The sequence below is a fragment of the Myxocyprinus asiaticus genome, chromosome 25, assembly GCF_019703515.2.
Source record: "Myxocyprinus asiaticus isolate MX2 ecotype Aquarium Trade chromosome 25, UBuf_Myxa_2, whole genome shotgun sequence".
Classification (NCBI taxonomy): Eukaryota; Metazoa; Chordata; class Actinopteri; order Cypriniformes; family Catostomidae; genus Myxocyprinus; species Myxocyprinus asiaticus.
The window spans coordinates 788,560-810,624 of record NC_059368.1 but is presented as its reverse complement, the minus strand read 5'-3'; the positions used below and the strand labels follow the sequence as shown (position 1 = coordinate 810,624).

General features: G+C 33.2%; 1 protein-coding gene and 1 long non-coding RNA gene across 2 annotated transcripts; both read left to right on the top strand.

Annotated features, from left to right (window-relative positions):
* Positions 1–451: 451 nt before the first annotated feature.
* On the top strand, positions 452–8,116 carry pgfa (placental growth factor a). The gene is made up of 3 exons (XM_051654347.1): positions 452–704; positions 3,939–3,972; positions 7,872–8,116. Exons 1-3 carry the CDS (start codon positions 666–668, stop codon positions 8,114–8,116), a joined length of 318 nt encoding a protein of 105 aa, XP_051510307.1. The 5' UTR covers positions 452–665.
* Positions 8,117–9,025: 909 nt separating this feature from the next.
* LOC127416358 (uncharacterized) lies at positions 9,026–19,507 on the top strand. Its single transcript, XR_007893095.1, has 4 exons — positions 9,026–9,101; positions 9,190–9,219; positions 9,333–9,410; positions 18,617–19,507. It is a non-coding gene; the product is annotated as an uncharacterized LOC127416358 (long non-coding RNA).
* Positions 19,508–22,065: the final 2,558 nt, after the last annotated feature.

The window sequence follows — 22,065 nt, the reverse complement described above, 5'->3', positions numbered from 1 at the left end:
ATCAGCAGAAATACTGATGTCTAAATATTTTACAATTTAAATAACTTATCTTTTTTTTCCCTTTACAGTATTGAGAATGTGATGTTTTTAGAATTGCAGTAGTAAAATAAATGTGACTGGAATTATTATTAAAAGTATGAAAATAATGTCACAATACAAAAAATCTTAATGGTCCTATAAAATAACCTAGGGGTCATTTTCTTAAAATGCAAATGTGATTTTTTTGCCTTTAGTTTTTGAAGTAAAATCTGACTAGGCCATGCTCTTGACAGGTTTCATGAGATTCAGTTGTACTGGTGAAAGTGGCAGTCAGTGCAGTCTTTCACATCCCTGATGACCCAATTACACAGCATGAATCATGTGGTGGGCCTAACTAGAGGTTTTTGGGGGGCTGAGGGAAAGGCACAGAGGGTGGGGTGACTCACTCAAAACAAAGGCCACTAACCTTAAAACGTTTGCCAACAAGGAAAAGTTGTGGAACAACTCGTTTTGGAGTGTTTTAACACCTGTGGAGTGTCTTGACTTACCTATAACTCTTGCCTCATCTCATTAAAGGGCTGTTTACTGGTGGATAAAAGAAGATGCAGTGGACTTTGGAGACAGTGTGTCACTGCAGTGGATTAACATAGCAGAGTGGCTCGGGTGATGTGTTCTGCCCGCTCGACATGAAGAGATTCATCGCTGCATTACTGCTGTACATACAGGTAATGAGATGTCTCCCAAAGGCACCCTTACAGACGTTTACCTTAGTAAACAATTTCCACCAAAATACCACCTAATACAGTTATTCTAGTTAGTAGTGTTAAACCATTATAAATTAATATTTGCTTTAAACAGTGCTTACAGAACCTTTGTCATTGTGTTTAACTTCTTTAATTAGCCACTGACATAAAAAAACAATATTAAAGATATATGCACTTTTATTTTAGTTGTATTATTTTTTGGCTAGAGTAAATTACCATAGTTTTATTGTATTGACAATAGTAACGGTATTTAGGCAATTGTTAACAATTATATTGTTAACATGACAAATTTATTCAGTATGCCTATAATAGTCCATTTAAATGCCCAAAAATGGAATGAAGAAAAACTTTACAAAAATTGACACATTTAAAAGGATAAAAACCTTGGAATAATTATTCCTAATGGAATAATAGTTGATTTTGCTTATTTATAAATCAGTGAGAAAGAATATGTAAAAATGGTACACAAGCGTTAATTGTAATAGTATGTAAAGAATACTGGCAAGCTTTTATTTTTTGTCCAAGCGGCTCATTGCACTTTCACTCTTCTTTATAGGCTACTAGTTTGTTTGTTTGTTTGTTTGTTTCACTTACATAAACAAATAGAAATAACAAAAGGAAATATTGTGCCAAAAATTATCATAATTTTTATTACGCACAATTTGTCATTGTATTAGGCATAATTGTTTAAAAAGATGTAAAAGAACAATTTAAAACTCCATGCATCCTCAAAGTCCAAAAATATCAACGCAATGTTATATATTAGGCTATATTTGATTTAAAAAATAATAATTAAATTCTCTATTCTGAGTTAAAGGAATATTCCAGGTTCAATACAAGTTCAGTTCAATTGGCAGCATTTGTGACATAATGTTGATTACCACAAAAAAATGTTTCGACTCATCCCTCCTTTTCTTTAAATGTGTGTTCCAGTGAGACACTTACAATAGAAGTCAATGGGGTCAATTTTTGGAGGGTTTAAAGACAGAAATGTGAAGCTTATAATTTTATAAAAGCACTTACATTAATTCTTCTGTTAAAACTTGTGTATTATTTCAGCTGTAAAGTTGTTTAAATTGTCATTTTTACAGTCATTTTAGGGTTTGCAGTGTTACATCGTCATGGCAACAAAGTTGTAAAATTGTCTATAACTTTCCACAGATGTGGTTAGTAAGTGTATGACAGTAAAATCATGTTAACACACATATTGTTTATGTCTTGTGTCTTTTGAAACAGTGAGTATTTTAATGTTAACAGATTATTGACCCCATTGACTTCCATTGTAAGTGTCTCACTGGAACACACATTTAAAGAAAATGAGGAACGAGTCAATTAATTTATGTGGTAATCAACATTATGCCACAAATGCTGCTGATTGAGCTGAACTTGTATTGAACCCAGAATATTCCTTAAGTTATTTAATTCCCACTGAATTGCACGGAACAAATAGCAGCATACGGGTTTGAAACGGCATTAGGGTGAGTAAATGATGGCAGAGTTTTATTTTCCACTGACCAATCAGAATCCTCACTAGCTGTAAGGCAGTTTTGCCCAATAAATAAATGAAACCCAAAGCCTCCTCATTATTGTAGTGAGCAGTTGCACGTCTCTTGGCTAAAGTTAGTTTCGGCCCCCTCTCGCACCTCTCTTATGGAGATCTGAGACTCCATGCACCCTAATTAATGTACAGCTCCAACATGTAGGCGGACAAATCGCCCTGACAATGGACGGCAGCCAAGTTTGCCCACTAGCTAACATCCCGGGCCCTCGAGTCAGGTTTGGTTCAGTGCACAAACACAGTCGGGTGATCTCACTCTGTAGCACGAACCGACTGCGATCTTCCCCATAATTTCACCCATTTTCTGCCGCTCAGAGCGTTTCATGTGGACTCAGTGAGACGTGCCTTTCTCGCAGTCTGCATGTCCATGCTTACAAAAATAAACGTGCTGTAGTTCAGAACAGATGCGCCGGCCTCAGAGCTGTTGCCCACAGTTTTTTGGTCTGTATGAAAATGAGCCAGACCTGATTGAAACACTCTACGTGCTAATGCATACTGCTCATATTGAGTTAAATTATATATTAAATGAACTGCCGTGTTTTAAAAGGGTGAAACAATCACTTTTAACCTAAAATATGTGAAAGATAATAATATACAATCATCTTTAAACCTGACTGGGTGAAACAAGAGCCTTCTGTTGTGTCAGGCTTTTATAAGGTCCTCTCACAGTTTACTTTGCAATTATGACTGCACACTGTCCCACTTGTCACATGGCTATTTAAAAAAATAAATGGGTATATTGAGTTTGCATACTATATTGAGTCTAAGTGAAAAATTTTCCTACTCCAAAATCAAAAGAAACCAATCAGAAATTATATTTTGTGTATAGAAAATGAAGCCTATTTTTAAGCCCATTTACATTTTTTATTTGTGACATTATTTACACACATTTTACCCCTCAATTCTCCTTATTCTACAAAGCATAAAAATGGTCATTATGATATTCTCATTACCGCAATGTTAAAAAGTTATATATTATTTTAACTGTAAAGTATTTATGCATCATAGCAGTACTGCCTTGCATTTCTTTTCTCTCTTATTTTCATGAGTTCACTGTGGTAAACAGATTTGGTGTGCTGTCCAATTAACTATTTCACAATATGAAATATAAGGTGGAGATAGGGAGGTGAAGGGATACCGGAAGAAATACATGAAAACAAATATATATTAAATGTGCTAAAGGGTCCTGAAAATAATGTCATAATGCAAAAAATGATTGTGCATTAAAAAAAATGTAGATTTGACATTCTTTATGCATTATATAATTTCATTTTTACTGATTTGGGGTTAAATATGAATTTTATTATTTTTATTTTTTTTTGGACAGATTTCGTTAGAATCACCCGATACGACAGATATGAAACTAGCACAACTATGAGACAACAGTCAATTTAGCATCATTATCATTACACAAATATGACCACAGAATGCCGCCACTGACCAGTCATAATAAATCATACATATCCTCTTTAAGTTGAGGAAACAAAAAAGCTCACATTTAATCTCAAATGCTTTTTAAATGCCTCATCTCTTGTTGTCTATGACGTATACATTGTAAAAAAACAAAAACAAAAATTTGAATTACCCTGTGTAGTTTTCTTTCATAGAGTTTGTCTCAATTAAATTTTTTAAAACAGGTTTCAACCATTCTGGGCAATCCCAACTCCAAAGGTAAGACTATTTTATATGTAAAATTATATATATATATATACAGTGGCATGCAAAGGTTTGGGCACCGCTGGTCAAAATTTCAGTTGCTGTGAATAGTTAAGTGAGCAGAAGATGAATTGATCTCCAAAAGGCATAAAGTAAAGATGAAACATTCTTTTCAAAATTTTAAGCAATATTAGTGTATTATTTTTATTTTGTACAATTTTAGAGTGAAAAAAAGGAAAGGAGCACCATGCAAAAGTTTGGGTACGCCAAAGAGATTTGAGTTCTCGGATAACTTTTACCAAGGTCTCAGACCTTAATTAGCTTGTTAGGACTGTGGCTTGTTCACAATCATCGTTTGGAAAGGCCAGGTGATGCATATTTCAAAGCTTTATACAGACTCTGACTCCTCAAATCTTGTCCCAACAATCAGCAGCCATGGGCTCCTCTAAGCAGCTGCCCAGCACTCTGAAAATTAAAATAATTGATGCCCATAAAGCAGGAGAAGGCTATAAGAAGATAGCAAAACGTTTTCAGGTAGCCATTTCCTCAGTTCGTAAGGAACGGTGGAGTTCAAGTTGAGGTCTGGAAGACCAAGAAACCTTTCAGAGAGAACTGCTCATAGGATTGCTAGAAAGGCAAATCAAAACCCCTGTTTGACTGCAAGAGACCTTCAGGAAGATTTAGCAGACTCTGGAGTGGTGGTGCACTGTGACACCTGCACAAATATGACCTTCATGGAAGAGTCATGAGAAGAAAACTTTTCCTGCATCCTCACCACAAATTTCAGCATCAGAAGTTTGCAAATGAACATCTAAACAAGCCTGATGCATTTTGGAAACAAGTCCTGCGGACTGATGAAGTTAAAATATAACTTTTTGGCCGCAATGAGCAAAGGTATGTTTGGAGAAAAAAGGGTGCAGAAGTTCATGAAAAGAACACCTCTCCAACTGTTGAGCACGGGGGTGGATCGATCTTGCTTTGGGCATGTGTTGATGCCAGTGGCACGGGAACATTTCACTGGTAGAGGAAAGAATGGATTAAATTAAATACCAGCAAATTCTGGAAGCAAACATCACACCATCTGTAAAAGAGGATTGCTTCTACAACAGGATAATGATCCTAAACACACCTCAAAATCCACAATGGTCTGACCTCAAGAGGTGCAAGCTGAAGGTTTTGCCATGGCCCTCACAGTCCCTCGACCTAAACATCATGAAAAATCTGTGGATAGACCTCAAAAGAGCAGTGCATGCAAGACGGCCCAAGAATCTCACAGAACTAGAAGCCTTTTGCAAAGAAGAATGGGTGAAAATCCCCCAAACAAGAACTGAAAGACACTTAGCTGGCTACAAAAAGCTTTTACAAGCTGTGATACTCGCCAGGGGGTGTTACTGAGTACTGACCATGTAGGTGCCCAAACTTTTGCTTCGGGCCCTTTTCATTTTTTGTTATTTTGAAACTGTAAAAGATGAATATAAAAAAGTAAAATGTGCTTAAAATATTAAAGAAATGTGTCATCTTTAACTTCAAGCCTTTTGGAAATCAGGCCATCTTTTGCTTGCTTAGCTATTCACAGCAACAGAAACTAAACCCAAACTTTTGCATGCCACTGTATGCAGTGATTGTCCTTAAGTATCACATTTATTGTAATAGAGCTCAACAGAAAGTGCCCACTGCAGCCTAGTTTCTGGAAGTATTTTTTTGTTTGTTTGTTTTAACAGAAAACACATCTACTGTCTGTTAGGCTGTAATGCTACTATATACCGTATTTAATTTAGCGAGGTCTCATCCTCAGACGGCACACTCCTGGACCAACCACAGTCCGTTCACTGACCAAGTGGACAATAAGCTGCTATATGGATCAGACTTCATGCCAATACTCAAATGTCTGGCTGCTGCCATGGTAACATCTCTTACTGATGGAATTTCCTTCAGGATTGACACTAGTGTATTTTTTTTTTTTTTTTTTTTTTTTTTTTTTTTTAAGTACCGAAGCATATATAGGGTGTGATTGCAGAGCTCATGTTAGGTCTGTGTTGAAAGATTTAGACACTATTGCTAAAAATCATCTCAACTTGATAATCCTGGAATCCTTTGTTATAAATGATTTTTTGCCCCCTGGTGCGAATTCCTGTCAAGTGCCACCATGTCTTAATGCCTCAAAAATCACCCACGCTGTGCCTTTTTACGTCATATCCCATATACTACATTTGCAAAGAAGTGAAAGAAACCTATTTCCGCAGCCTGATCTCATGAACATTACTTGACAGTGGCAACATTTTTGCAAAATGAAATTACGTGCTTCATTACACGTTTTGTTGCAGTTTCCCAGTGAAATGTCCAGCGGGGGGCGCTAATAGCAAGCGAAATGGTGTTGGAATCAGACGAGGTTTTTAAGGTGAATATTAGATGAGTTAAAAGTACCTCCCTAACATAAAACTTTAACCTAAACCTAATCGATAGTGTCAAATGCAAGATGAAAAGCACATTTTCTGAAGCAGCCATGTCATTTTGTGTTGCCTCTATGACACTTTCGCGTCATACTGTTGTTTGTTTTTTTTTCTCTCCCTCGTGTCTCACAGGTGGAGCTGGCATGTGTGATCAGCGTTTCCATGGGAACGCTGATCGTTCCCGGGGAGGTGCAGATCGTGGCAATGATTTACTTGCCCGTTCCACCTGCTTCTCACTGATTGCACTCCCTACTTATTCATTGTGTTTCCCCTCTTTCTTTGCCAGTTTATTGTTTGCTGTCAAGTGTTAAACGTGCTCACTTGTTTAGTTGACGATTGCTCATGTGTCTGTTGGTTGTCTGTCTCTAGAGGTGTGGTTACCTTCCTGTTTGTCTTCACCTTCACCTGTATTGTCACCCAGTTCCCTTGGAGGAGGATTCCTCGGTCTTTGCCTGCATGTCAGGGGAGAAACTCGCCTGAGCTTTGCTTCACATCACACCAGCTTCAACAAACTCTCTTTGGATTGCTCCTGACTTCCACAATGCATGCACTCATCATACTAACACACTCATTCCTTAGCCTGCTGAGCGGCTATAGCTTTTGACTTTGCTCATCACTGCAGCCGGTGCCGGGTGCGCCTGTCCTTGTTTACAAATGTTGTTGTTAATAAACTCATTGACTGTTTCCCTCTGCGTTTGGGTCCCTTTGTCTCCCCTCACCTTCTGACAGAGTCAGCTTGCGTGTTTGGCTGGGCTTAAAGTCTAAACTCTATCAGATGAGCTACCGCGGAAGCTAATCACATTGGAATAAATGTGTAAATGTAGGTGAGTCTGTAATACAAGCGTTAAAATAAGTACTTTTTCATATGATGTGTTACAGTACAAGTGTTTCGATAACAGCAGTGTGCGAGTAATAGTAAAATAAGTGTTTATAACCTCACATTCAGCTGTTTTACTCATGCACAGTTGTTGTAGCGCCTCTAGTGTTCATTTCACCAGGAAACTGCCGAGAAACGTAGAACACAGCATGTAAAAGTCACTGGTTATACTGCCGTTCATTCTATGAGACTAGGTTGTATTTTTGTCTCCATATAGTTAGGATTAGGAGTATAGGAGTACACTGCTCAAATGTTTTAGAAAATTGGACGCAATGTGCCCCTTTACGTTCAAAGGAGTAAGTTCTTGTGTAAGCGCGGTGCATTGCAACTGTAGTACCAGCTTCAGACACTGGGAGCAGCAGATCAGACGGTTCATTCAGAGAGCATACACTAATTTTAGCAGACAAAACACTCAATCCTCCTGTTTTTGTGAAATCAGTCTGGATACTGTTGAGCTCTATAGCAGGAAAAGCTTAATTATTTGGTCATAGTGGAAGTATAAAAACAAAGCCAAAATAATTTTCACCATAATCCTAGTTTATCAACTGTATGTAATGTTTATGCTGTCGATTGTTCTGTGGCTCTAGTGATGTTGTTTCATGAGGCATGGGGTCGCAGTCAGTGTCGCTCTATGGAGCGTATGGTGGATGTGGAGCAGGAGTATCCAGGAGGAGTGGAGCACATTTACAGTCCCGGCTGTGTGCCGCTGCTGCGCTGCTCTGGCTGCTGTAATGATGAAAAACTCACCTGCTACCCCACCAGCACACGCAACATCACCATACAGGCAAGAACAGATCACGTCTTCATGCATACATTTAACTGCAATATTTAAAGGGATAGTTCACCCAAAAATGAAAAAAATACTAAAACACAAAATGTGACTGTCTGAGCTTCTGTTTTCCATGCAACTAAAATGGTTTATGATTTATATTGTACCGTCATGCTCCAAAAAAATATTATAAAAGTAGTTCATATGACTCGTTTGGCATATACCAAGTCTTCTGAAATCACTCGATAGCTTTGAGTGAGGAACATATTGAAATTCAAGCCATTATTCACTGATAATCATACCCTTCGCAGCTCTCAAATCACATTTGTTGCATTTTTTAGGGTTTCATCTGGCTCATTAGTTTTGGAACCTGTTGCGTTTTCTCCCTTTGCTGGGATCGTTTAGGCATTAATGAACACTGCAATGTGAAATAATACTTAGTAGGGTATTCTGCATGAAACTCAAATGAATTGTCCTTTAATACGGTTCATGTACATGAATCCTCAGAACAAACTGATACACTAAAATAAATCGAACTGGCCAATGCTTCATATAAGAGGGAGAGGACGGTTTAGGAAAGCTTCATATACGTGTATTGTCCAAACAAACCAGGGGTGGGGCCAGAAGGATGGCATGGGGTGGCAGCTTCCACCCTAAAGTGAGCTTTGCCACCCCAACTTGGACCCCGCTCGCATCCTGGAGTCTGTGCACAATGGCTTAACCCGTTTGTGTCACGCAAGATCCATAAGAACTTTCCACCCGTGACACGGCGGCATTCTGCTTCAGTAGACAAACCCAAACAACAACCCACCCGGTCAGACAAACTTACTGGATGCCACCACTTACTCGACTCTTGCCACCCCACTGTATTTAAATGAATCTGACATTCTAAAGATTCTTATGAGAGAGCAGTTTAGTAGTGCATGTTTGATTAGTCATGTTTCTTCTGTCTGTGTGTTTCTCATCAGTTGTTGAGAATAACTCCAGCAGAGAGAAGCAGAGAATACGTGCTGCTGTCGTTTCAAGAGCATCGCACCTGTGAGTGCAGGTACGAGAGACTGACGAACTGTTATGATTTCATTGTTTTATTTTGTTTTTTTTTCTTTCATTAATCTAATGTACTTTCTGACACTCAGGCGCAGACGGCATCACCTGAGAAATCAGCAGTGAGTATTGATTGATTTATTGATTTATTTGATTGCCCGTGCTGTTTCTTGCATCTAAATGAAATGTCACATGTCTGGATGACAGAAATAACTACTGTTTTAATCAACATCAGCAAAAGGAGGCGGAACGGTAAAGGCAGGAGGAGAAGAAGAGGCCGGAAACGACGCAATAGAGCCACTCACTGTGTCCGGTAAATCTCTTCTGCCCTCTACTGTTGGTCACCAGTAACACACTGAACTGATACAGGAGCTGAACAACTAATCAGAGCACTCATTTCAGCCAGGATGGGATAATTTCCAAATAGTAATATTTTTGGTTTCAGGAAAGGGGAGCGGGCATAGTGAAATTATATAGAGAAATACATAGTGAAATTATACAGTGAAATGCATAGTGAAATTATATAGAGAAATTATGTAGTGACATGCATAGTGAAATTATATAGTAAAATGCACAGTGAAATTATATAGAGAAATTATGTAGTGACATGCATAGTGAAATTATATAGTAAAATGCATAGTGAAATTATATAGTAAAATGCATAGTGAAATTATACAGTGAAGTGCATAGTGAAATTATACAGTGAAGTGCATAGTGAAATTATATAGTGAAATTATGTAGTGACATGCATAGTGAAATTATATAGTGACATGCATAGTGAAATTATATAGTGAAATGCATAGTGAAATTATATATTGACATGCATAGTGAAATTATATAGTGAAATTATGTAGTGACATGCATAGTGAAATTATATAGTGACATGCATAGTGAAATTATATAGTGACATGCATAGTGAAATTATATATTGACATGCACAGTGAAATTATATAGTGAAATGCATAGTGAAATTATATAGTGAAATGCATAGTGAAATTATATAGTGACATGCATAGTGAAATTATATAGTGAAATGCATAGTGAAATTATATAGTGAAATTATGTAGTGACATGCACAGTGAAATTATATAGTGAAATGCATAGTGAAATTATATAGTGAAATGCATAGTGAAATTATATAGTGACATGCACATTGAAATTATATAGTGAAATGCATAGTGAAATTATATAGTGAAATGCATAGTGAAATTATACAGTGAAATGCATAGTGAAATTATATAGTGACATGCATAGTGAAATTATATAGTGAAATGCACATTGAAATTATATAGTGACATGCATAGTGAAATTATATAGTGAAATGCATAGTGAAATTATGTAGTGACATGCATAGTGAAATTATATAGTGACATGCACAGTGAAATTATATATTGACATGCATAGTGAAATTACATAGTGAAATTATGTAGTGACATGCACAGTGAAATTATATAGTGAAATTATATAGTGAAATGCATAGTGAAATTATATAGTGAAATGCATAGTGAAATTATATAGTGACATGCATAGTGAAATTATATAGTGAAATGCATAGTGAAATTATATAGTGAAATTATGTAGTGACATGCACAGTGAAATTATATAGTGAAATGCATAGTGAAATTATATAGTGAAATGCATAGTGAAATTATATAGTGACATGCACATTGAAATTATATAGTGAAATGCATAGTGAAATTATATAGTGAAATGCATAGTGAAATTATGTAGTGACATGCATAGTGAAATTATATAGTGACATGCACAGTGAAATTATATATTGACATGCATAGTGAAATTACATAGTGAAATTATGTAGTGACATGCACAGTGAAATTATATAGTGAAATGCATAGTGAAATTATATAGTGAAATTATGTAGTGACATGCACAGTGAAATTATATATTGACATGCATAGTGAAATTATATAGTGACATGCACAGTGAAATTATATAGTAAAATGCATAGTGAAATTATAGTAAAATGCATAGTGAAATTATATAGTGAAATGCATAGTTAAATTATATAGTGAAATTATGTAGTGACATGCACAGTGAAATTATATATTGACATGCATAGTGAAATTATATAGTGAAATTATATAGTGACATGCACAGTGAAATTATGTAGTGAAATGCATAGTGAAATTATATAGTGAAATTATATAGTGAAATGCATAGTGAAATTATGTAGTGACATGCACAGTGAAATTATATAGTGAAATTATATAGTGACATGCACAGTGAAATTATATAGTGAAATTATATAGTGAAATGCATAGTGAAATTATGTAGTGACATGCACAGTGAAATTATATAGTGAAATTATATAGTGAAATGCATAGTGAAATTATATAGTGAAATTATAGTAAAATGCATAGTGAAATTATATAGTGAAATTATATAGTGAAATGCATAGTGAAATTATATAGTGACATGCATAGTGAAATTATATAGTGAAATGCATAGTGAAATTATATAGTAAAATGCATAGTGAAATTATATAGTGAAATTATAGTAAAATGCATAGTGAAATTATATAGTGAAATTATATAGTGAAATGCATAGTGAAATTATATAGTGACATGCATAGTGAAATTATATAGTGAAATGCATAGTGAAATTATATAGTGAAGTGCATAGTGAAATTATATAGTGAAATTATAGTGACATGCATAGTGAAATTATATAGTAAAATGCATAGTGAAATTATATAGTGAAGTGCATAGTGAAATTATATAGTGAAATTATAGTGACATGCATAGTGAAATTATATAGTAAAATGCATAGTGAAATTATATAGTGAAATTATAGTAAAATGCATAGTGAAATTATATAGTGAAATGCATAGTTAAATTATATAGTGAAATTATGTAGTGACATGCACAATGAAATTATATATTGACATGCATAGTGAAATTATATAGTGACATGCATAGTGAAATTATATAGTGACATGCATAGTGAAATTATATAGTGAAAGGCATAGTTAAATTATATAGTGAAATTATGTAGTGACATGCACAGTGAAATTATATATTGACATGCATAGTGAAATTATATAGTGAAATGCATAGTAAAATTATATAGTGACATGCATAGTGAAATTATATATTGACATGCATAGTGAAATTATATAGTGACATGCATAGTGAAATTATATAGTAAAATGCATAGTGAAATTATATAGTGAAATGCATAGTGAAATTATATAGTGAAATGCATAGTGAAATTATATAGTGAAATGCACAGTGAAATTATGTAGTGACATGCACAGTGAAATTATATATTGACATGCACAGTGAAATTATGTAGTGACATGCACAGTGAAATTATATATTGACATGCACAGTGAAATTATATATTGACATGCACAGTGAAATTATATATTGACATGCACAGTGAAATTATATATTGACATGCATAGTGAAATTATATAGTGAAATGCATAGTGAAATTATATAGTGACATGCATAGTGAAATTATATAGTGAAATGCATAGTGAAATTATATAGTGAAATTATATAGTGACATGCACAGTGAAATTATATAGTGAAATGCATAGTGAAATTATATAGTGAAATTATATAGTGAAATGCATAGTGAAATTATATAGTGACATGCACATTGAAATTATATAGTGAAATGCATAGTGAAATTATATAGTGAAATGCATAGTGAAATTATACAGTGAAATGCATAGTGAAATTATATAGTGACATGCATAGTGAAATTGTATAGTGAAATGCACATTGAAATTATATAGTGACATGCATAGTGAAATTATATAGTGAAATGCATAGTGAAATTATGTAGTGACATGCATAGTGAAATTATATAGTGACATGCACAGTGAAATTATATATTGACATGCATAGTGAAATTACATAGTGAAATTATGTAGTGACATGCACAGTGAAATTATATAGTGAAATTATATAGTGAAATGCATAGTGAAATTATATAGTGAAATGCATAGTGAAATTATATAGTGACATGCATAGTGAAATTATATAGTGAAATGCATAGTGAAATTATATAGTGAAATTATGTAGTGACATGCACAGTGAAATTATATAGTGAAATGCATAGTGAAATTATATAGTGAAATGCATAGTGAAATTATATAGTGACATGCACATTGAAATTATATAGTGAAATGCATAGTGAAATTATATAGTGAAATGCATAGTGAAATTATGTAGTGACATGCATAGTGAAATTATATAGTGACATGCACAGTGAAATTATATATTGACATGCATAGTGAAATTACATAGTGAAATTATGTAGTGACATGCACAGTGAAATTATATAGTGAAATGCATAGTGAAATTATATAGTGAAATTATGTAGTGACATGCACAGTGAAATTATATATTGACATGCATAGTGAAATTATATAGTAAAATTATATAGTGACATGCACAGTGAAATTATATAGTAAAATGCATAGTGAAATTATAGTAAAATGCATAGTGAAATTATATAGTGAAATGCATAGTTAAATTATATAGTGAAATTATGTAGTGACATGCACAGTGAAATTATATATTGACATGCATAGTGAAATTATATAGTGAAATTATATAGTGACATGCACAGTGAAATTATGTAGTGAAATGCATAGTGAAATTATATAGTGAAATGCATAGTGAAATTATGTAGTGACATGCACAGTGAAATTATATAGTGAAATTATATAGTGACATGCACAGTGAAATTATATAGTGAAATTATATAGTGAAATGCATAGTGAAATTATATAGTGAAATGCATAGTGAAATTATATAGTGAAATTATATAGTGACATGCACAGTGAAATTATATAGTGAAGTGCATAGTGAAATATTATAGTGACATGCATAGTGAAATTATATAGTAAAATGCATAGTGAAATTATATAGTGAAATTATAGTAAAATGCATAGTGAAATTATATAGTGAAATGCATAGTTAAATTATATAGTGAAATTATGTAGTGACATGCACAATGAAATTATATATTGACATGCATAGTGAAATTATATAGTGAAATGCATAGTGAAATTATATAGTGACATGCATAGTGAAATTATATAGTGAAAGGCATAGTTAAATTATATAGTGAAATTATGTAGTGACATGCACAGTGAAATTATATATTGACATGCATAGTGAAATTATATAGTGAAATGCATAGTGAAATTATATAGTGAAATGCATAGTAAAATTATATAGTGACATGCATAGTGAAATTATATATTGACATGCATAGTGAAATTATATAGTGACATGCATAGTGAAATTATATAGTAAAATGCATAGTGAAATTATATAGTGAAATGCATAGTGAAATTATATAGTGAAATGCACAGTGAAATTATGTAGTGACATGCACAGTGAAATTTTATATTGACATGCACAGTGAAATTTTATATTGACATGCACAGTGAAATTATATATTGACATGCATAGTGAAATTATATAGTGAAATGCATAGTGAAATTATATAGTGACATGCATAGTGAAATTATATAGTGAAATGCATAGTGAAATTATATAGTGAAATTATATAGTGACATGCATAGTGAAATTATATAGTGAAAGGCATAGTTAAATTATATAGTGAAATTATGTAGTGACATGCACAGTGAAATTATATATTGACATGCATAGTGAAATTATATAGTGAAATGCATAGTGAAATTATATAGTGAAATGCATAGTAAAATTATATAGTGACATGCATAGTGAAATTATATATTGACATGCATAGTGAAATTATATATTGACATGCATAGTGAAATTATATAGTGACATGCATAGTGAAATTATATAGTAAAATGCATAGTGAAATTATATAGTGAAATGCATAGTGAAATTATATAGTGAAATGCATAGTGAAATTATATAGTGAAATGCACAGTGAAATTATGTAGTGACATGCACAGTGAAATTATGTAGTGACATGCACAGTGAAATTATATATTGACATGCACAGTGAAATTATATATTGACATGCACAGTGAAATTATATATTGACATGCATAGTGAAATTATATATTGACATGCATAGTGAAATTATATAGTGAAATGCATAGTGAAATTATATAGTGACATGCATAGTGAAATGCATAGTGAAATGCATAGTGAAATTATATAGTGAAATTATATAGTGACATGCACAGTGAAATTATATAGTGAAATGCATAGTGAAATTATATAGTGAAATTATATAGTGACATGCACAGTGAAATTATATAGTGAAGTGCATAGTGAAATTATATAGTGAAATTATAGTGACATGCATAGTGAAATTATATAGTAAAATGCATAGTGAAATTATATAGTGAAATTATAGTAAAATGCATAGTGAAATTATATAGTGAAATGCATAGTTAAATTATATAGTGAAATTATATAGTGACATGCATAGTGAAATTATATAGTGAAATGCATAGTGAAATTATATAGTGAAGTGCATAGTGAAATTATATAGTGAAATTATAGTGACATGCATAGTGAAATTATATAGTGAAATGCATAGTTAAATTATATAGTGAAATTATGTAGTGACATGCACAATGAAATTATATATTGACATGCATAGTGAAATTATATAGTGAAATGCATAGTGAAATTATATAGTGACATGCATAGTGAAATTATATAGTGAAAGGCATAGTTAAATTATATAGTGAAATTATGTAGTGACATGCACAGTGAAATTATATATTGACATGCATAGTGAAATTATATAGTGAAATGCATAGTGAAATTATATAGTGAAATGCATAGTAAAATTATATAGTGACATGCATAGTGAAATTATATATTGACATGCATAGTGAAATTATATAGTGAAATGCATAGTGAAATTATATAGTGACATGCATAGTGAAATTATATAGTAAAATGCATAGTGAAATTATATAGTGAAATGCATAGTGAAATTATATAGTGACATGCACAGTGAAATTATGTAGTGACATGCACAGTGAAATTATGTAGTGACATGCACAGTGAAATTATGTAGTGACATGCACAGTGAAATTATGTAGTGACATCCACAGTGAAATTATATATTGACATGCATAGTGAAATTATATAGTGAAATGCATAGTGAAATTATATAGTGACATGCATAGTGAAATTATATAGTGAAATGCATAGTGAAATTATATAGTGAAATTATATAGTGAAATGCATAGTTAAATTATATAGTGAAATTATGTAGTGACATGCACAGTGAAATTATATATTGACATGCACAGTGAAATTATATATTGACATGCATAGTGAAATTATATATTGACATGCATAGTGAAATTATATAGTGAAATGCATAGTGAAATTATATAGTGAAATTATGTAGTGACATGCACAGTGAAATTATATAGTGAAATGCATAGTTAAATTATATAGTGAAATTATGTAGTGACATGCACAGTGAAATTATATATTGACATGCATAGTGAAATTATATAGTAAAATGCATAGTGAAATTATATACTGAAATGCATAGTGAAATTATATAGTGACATGCATAGTGAAATTATATAGTGAAATGCATAGTGAAATTATATAGTGAAATGCATAGTGAAATTATGTAGTGAAATGCACAGTGAAATTATGTAGTGACATGCACAGTGAAATTATATAGTGAAATGCACAGTGAAATTATGTAGTGAAATGCACAGTGAAATTATATAGTGAAATTATGTAGTGACATGCACAGTGAAATTATACAGTGAAATTATATATTGACATGGACAGTGAAATTATATATTGACATGCACAGTGAAATTATATAGTGAAATGCATAGTGAAATTATATAGTGAAATTATGTAGTGACATGCACAGTGAAATTATATATTGACATGCACAGTGAAATTATATATTGACATGCATAGTGAAATTATATATTGACATGCATAGTGAAATTATATAGTGAAATGCATAGTGAAATTATATAGTGACATGCATAGTGAAATTATATAGTGAAATGCATAGTGAAATTATATAGTGAAATTATATAGTGAAATGCATAGTTAAATTATATAGTGAAATTATATATTGACATGCATAGTGAAATTATATAGTGAAATGCATAGTGAAATTATATAGTGAAATTATATAGTGAAATGCATAGTTAAATTATATAGTGAAATTATATATTGACATGCATAGTGAAATTATATAGTGAAATTATGTAGTGACATGCACAGTGAAATTATATATTGACATGCACAGTGAAATTATATATTGACATGCATAGTGAAATTATATATTGACATGCATAGTGAAATTATATAGTGAAATGCATAGTGAAATTATATAGTGACATGCATAGTGAAATTATATAGTGAAATGCATAGTGAAATTATATAGTGAAATTATATAGTGAAATGCATAGTTAAATTATATAGTGAAATTATGTAGTGACATGCACAGTGAAATTATATATTGACATGCACAGTGAAATTATATATTGACATGCATAGTGAAATTATATATTGACATGCATAGTGAAATTATATAGTGAAATGCATAGTGAAATTATATAGTGAAATTATGTAGTGACATGCACAGTGAAATTATATAGTGAAATGCATAGTTAAATTATATAGTGAAATTATGTAGTGACATGCACAGTGAAATTATATATTGACATGCATAGTGAAATTATATAGTAAAATGCATAGTGAAATTATATAGTGACATGCATAGTGAAATTATATAGTAAAATGCATAGTGAAATTATATAGTGAAATGCATAGTGAAATTATATAGTGAAATGCATAGTGAAATTATGTAGTGAAATGCACAGTGAAATTATGTAGTGACATGCACAGTGAAATTATATAGTGAAATGCACAGTGAAATTATGTAGTGAAATGCACAGTGAAATTATATAGTGAAATTATGTAGTGACATGCACAGTGAAATTATATATTGACATGGACAGTGAAATTATATATTGACATGCATAGTGAAATTATATATTGACATGCATAGTGAAATTATATAGTGAAATGCATAGTGAAATTATATAGTGAAATTATGTAGTGACATGCACAGTGAAATTATATATTGACATGCACAGTGAAATTATATATTGACATGCATAGTGAAATTATATATTGACATGCATAGTGAAATTATATAGTGAAATGCATAGTGAAATTATGTAGTGACATGCACAGTGAAATTATATAGTGAAATGCATAGTTAAATTATATAGTGAAATTATGTAGTGACATGCACAGTGAAATTATATAGTGAAATGCATAGTGAAATTATATAGTGAAATGCATAGTGAAATTATATAGTGAAATGCATAGTGAAATTATATAGTGAAATGCATAGTGAAATTATATAGTGACATGCATAGTGAAATTATATAGTAAAATGCATAGTGAAATTATATAGTGAAATGCATAGTGAAATTATATATAGTGACATGCATAGTGAAATCATATAGCGAAATCCATAGTGAAATTTGAATTGTGCATTTATTGTCTGTGTGTCCTGTAGATGTGATGATCAATAAGGCAAAAGAAAGTGCCATTCATTCTCCTTTATCATCCATCACTCAAGCACTTCTGGACATTATATGCATCACCCTCACCTGATCAGGCTGTACACTTGTTGGGACTGAACCTGTGTGGATGGGCCGTCTGCAGCTGTGGCATTCATTTAATGTGTCAGGGTTTATATTGAAATGACTGTGATGGAACGTCTCCATGGAGATCTGATGTTTAGGGCAGAAGGAGAACAACACACAGTGAAACACATCACTCCTGTGAGGTGGATCAATCACATATTACACGTTATAAATGGGTCTGTTTGGATTATCAGTGACAAATGTAACAATAAACTGAAGCAATGAGGCTTCTTGCAGTTTTCGGAATGTAGAAAAGTGAGCAGATCTCAAATATCTGGTGTGCTGCTCATGAGTTATACACTATGTTACATAAATTAAACAGTCTAGCTTATTACAGTTGGTTACTTTTGAATGAAATTGTAAAGCAAAACAAAACACTTGTACAACTGGGCCATTTCTGTTCGGCAGTACCTTTTAAATCCTGTAACTGTGAATCTGCTTGTGTTGTAATTATCAGAATTATTTATATTTTCTATAGAGCGAACCTGAAGATTTGAGCACAGATTTCTCAGTTAATATATTGACTGAACACAATTAATTTGTGCGGTAAATATTGTTTATTTTAATGGGAAACTTTCAGCAGTGATTTCCACACCTTGTGTTTTGAGGCAATTACTTTCATTTCTTTTGTTCAGCAAAAATGTTATTCTTGCATTACACAACTTCTCAAAACATTAATTTTACAGCGTAAAGCAGACTTTATTAAATATGTTCTGGTCAAGCTCAGGCACTTTAAAAGACTAACAGGATGGAAAGTGATATTGAGGACACAGGAAAAACTGACTACCAATATTTCCAAGAACACAATGTTGTCGGCAACATTTTTATACATATTAGAAAACAAAATAAGACTAGAATGAGGACTAGAAAAAAGTTAAAATAAAGAAACGCTTTGAATCTACTTTAAATTGCTAGTTTTTTATTGTAGATGTTCGTGCATATCATTCGGAACATGACAAAATGATCAAAATCAGCTCAAACCAATTAAATGTGCTTATTTAATTGTGACATTATGATGAAAAAAAACTAAAATGGTTTCAGTCTTCATAAAGTTGTGTTTAATGTTTGTCCAGTATATTAAGACATATGATGAGGACATGTAAATGTACTGCAACAGAAGGAATGACCCAGTTACACATTACAAAATGTTTCTGACTGTTAGTCTTTTGGCTTCTAAACATGAACAATGAACGTAAACAAGGCCACCAGACTTTTCAAACTGCAGAGTGATGCTGCAGCCAACCAGTCAGAACACTAATTTCAGCCGCGAGGGGATATTTCCAACCAATCATATGTTCCGTGTCAGATAAGGAGGCGGGACATTTCTAGCATTACACTGAAATGCTGATGTGCGAACAGCTCGAGACATAATTTGCACTGTAAATAACCTATATTTCTCTATATGAAAATATTAACATATTTATTCAGGCAAACATCTTATGCAATGAAACTGTTAAAAATACTGACTGCACTGACTGCGCCTGTGCTGGATTTTGATGTTATTTGCAGATGATGGCCAAGTGTACTGAGTTGTTCAGTGCCTTTTACTACTGACAAAAGTGTCTTTTTTTTTCTTGTGATATTTCACATTATATCAGGATTTATTTATATTTCTTAGTTGGAATAAAATATCCCACTTAATGGAGAACAAAGCACATCATGGTAGCTTCACAAAAAACAAAAAACAAGCACTTATGTACAAGGGTGTAGCCACGGGTGGGCCTAACTGGTCTCATGCCTACCCAGAATATTAACGATTATTCTCTGACTTTGAAAATTCTAATATGTGAAAACCTTTATTATTATTATTATTATTATTATTTTCTCCCAATTTGGAATGCCCAATTCCCACTACTTAGTAGGTCCTCGTGTTGGCGCGGTTACTCACCTCAATCCGGGTGGTGGAGGACAAGTCTCAGTTGCCTCCGCTTCTGAGACCGTCAATCCGTGCATCTTGTCACGTGACTCGTTGTGCATGACACCGCGGAGACTCGCAGCATGTGGAGGCTCATGCTACTCTCCGCGGCATCCACGCACAAATTACCACACGCCCCATTGAGAGCGAGAACCACATTATAGCGACCACGAGGAGGTTACCCCATCTGACTCTACCCTCCCTAGCAACCAGGCCAATTTGGTTGCTTAGGAGACCCGGCTGGAGTCACTCAGCACACCCTGGATTCAAACTCACGACTCCAGAGGTGATAGTCAGCGTCAGTACTCGCTTACTCGAGTTACCCAGGCCCCCTGAAAATCTGTTCTTAAACAAATCGTAACAAATTTGTAAAACTGAGAAAATTAAATACGATAAAATAATTGAATAAATAAATGGCAATGTGATCTAATTGACTGTCAGTGAAATCATCTAGAAACGTCATCAGAGTGTTAATCTGCCAGTAAATGACAAAGCAAGGAATAGTTTTGAGGTTGTATGATTTTTTTTATTTAGAAAAGATAACTGGACAACTGATTTAGTTAAATTAGTACTTGACATTGTCATGATGTGCACAAAGAGCATCAAGAAACTGATAAGGAACAAATGTATCTTTAAGGAGTAGTTCACCCAAAAATGAAAATTCTCTTGTCATTTACCCACCGTCATGCCAAGTGAATTGTGACCAAAACTTTGAAGCTCCATAAAGCACATAAAAATAATCCATAAGACTCCAGTGGTTAAATCCATGTGTTCTGAAGAGATATGATAGGTGTAGGTGAGAAACAGATCAAAATATAATTCCTTAATCACTATAAATCTCCACTTTCACTTTCACTTTGTTTGTTTTTTGCTTCTTTTTTTTTGCGATTCACATTTTTTGTGCATATTGCCCCCTACTGAGCACAGAGGAGAATTTATAGTAAAAATAACTTATGAACTGTTTCTCACCCACACCTATCACATCACTTCTGAAGACATGGATTAAACCACTGGAGTCTTATGGATTACTTTTATGCTACCTTTGTGTGCTTTTTTGAGCTTTAAAGTTTTGGCCACCGCTTACGTGCATTGATTGGACCTACAGAGCTGAAATATTCTTCTAAAAAATACCCAACTGTCAAACCTACTTAGCCCAAAAGTTCCCTTTAAGTGGTCATTTGATGGAGCAAAAGCCTTGCTAGCCTCTGTTCAGTGGCGGATTTAGGCATGGGTGACATGGGCTGCTTGCCGGTGGCGGCACGAGACGACCACACACACACAAGTGGGCGCCCTGAACTCCACCAGCTATTCCATAATCCACAACATCCCCCGGGATACCCAGGGATTAGAGGACAGCGGAGAGATGGGACTGGACCCAGGAGGTCGTTTTTTTTAGCTCTTTAA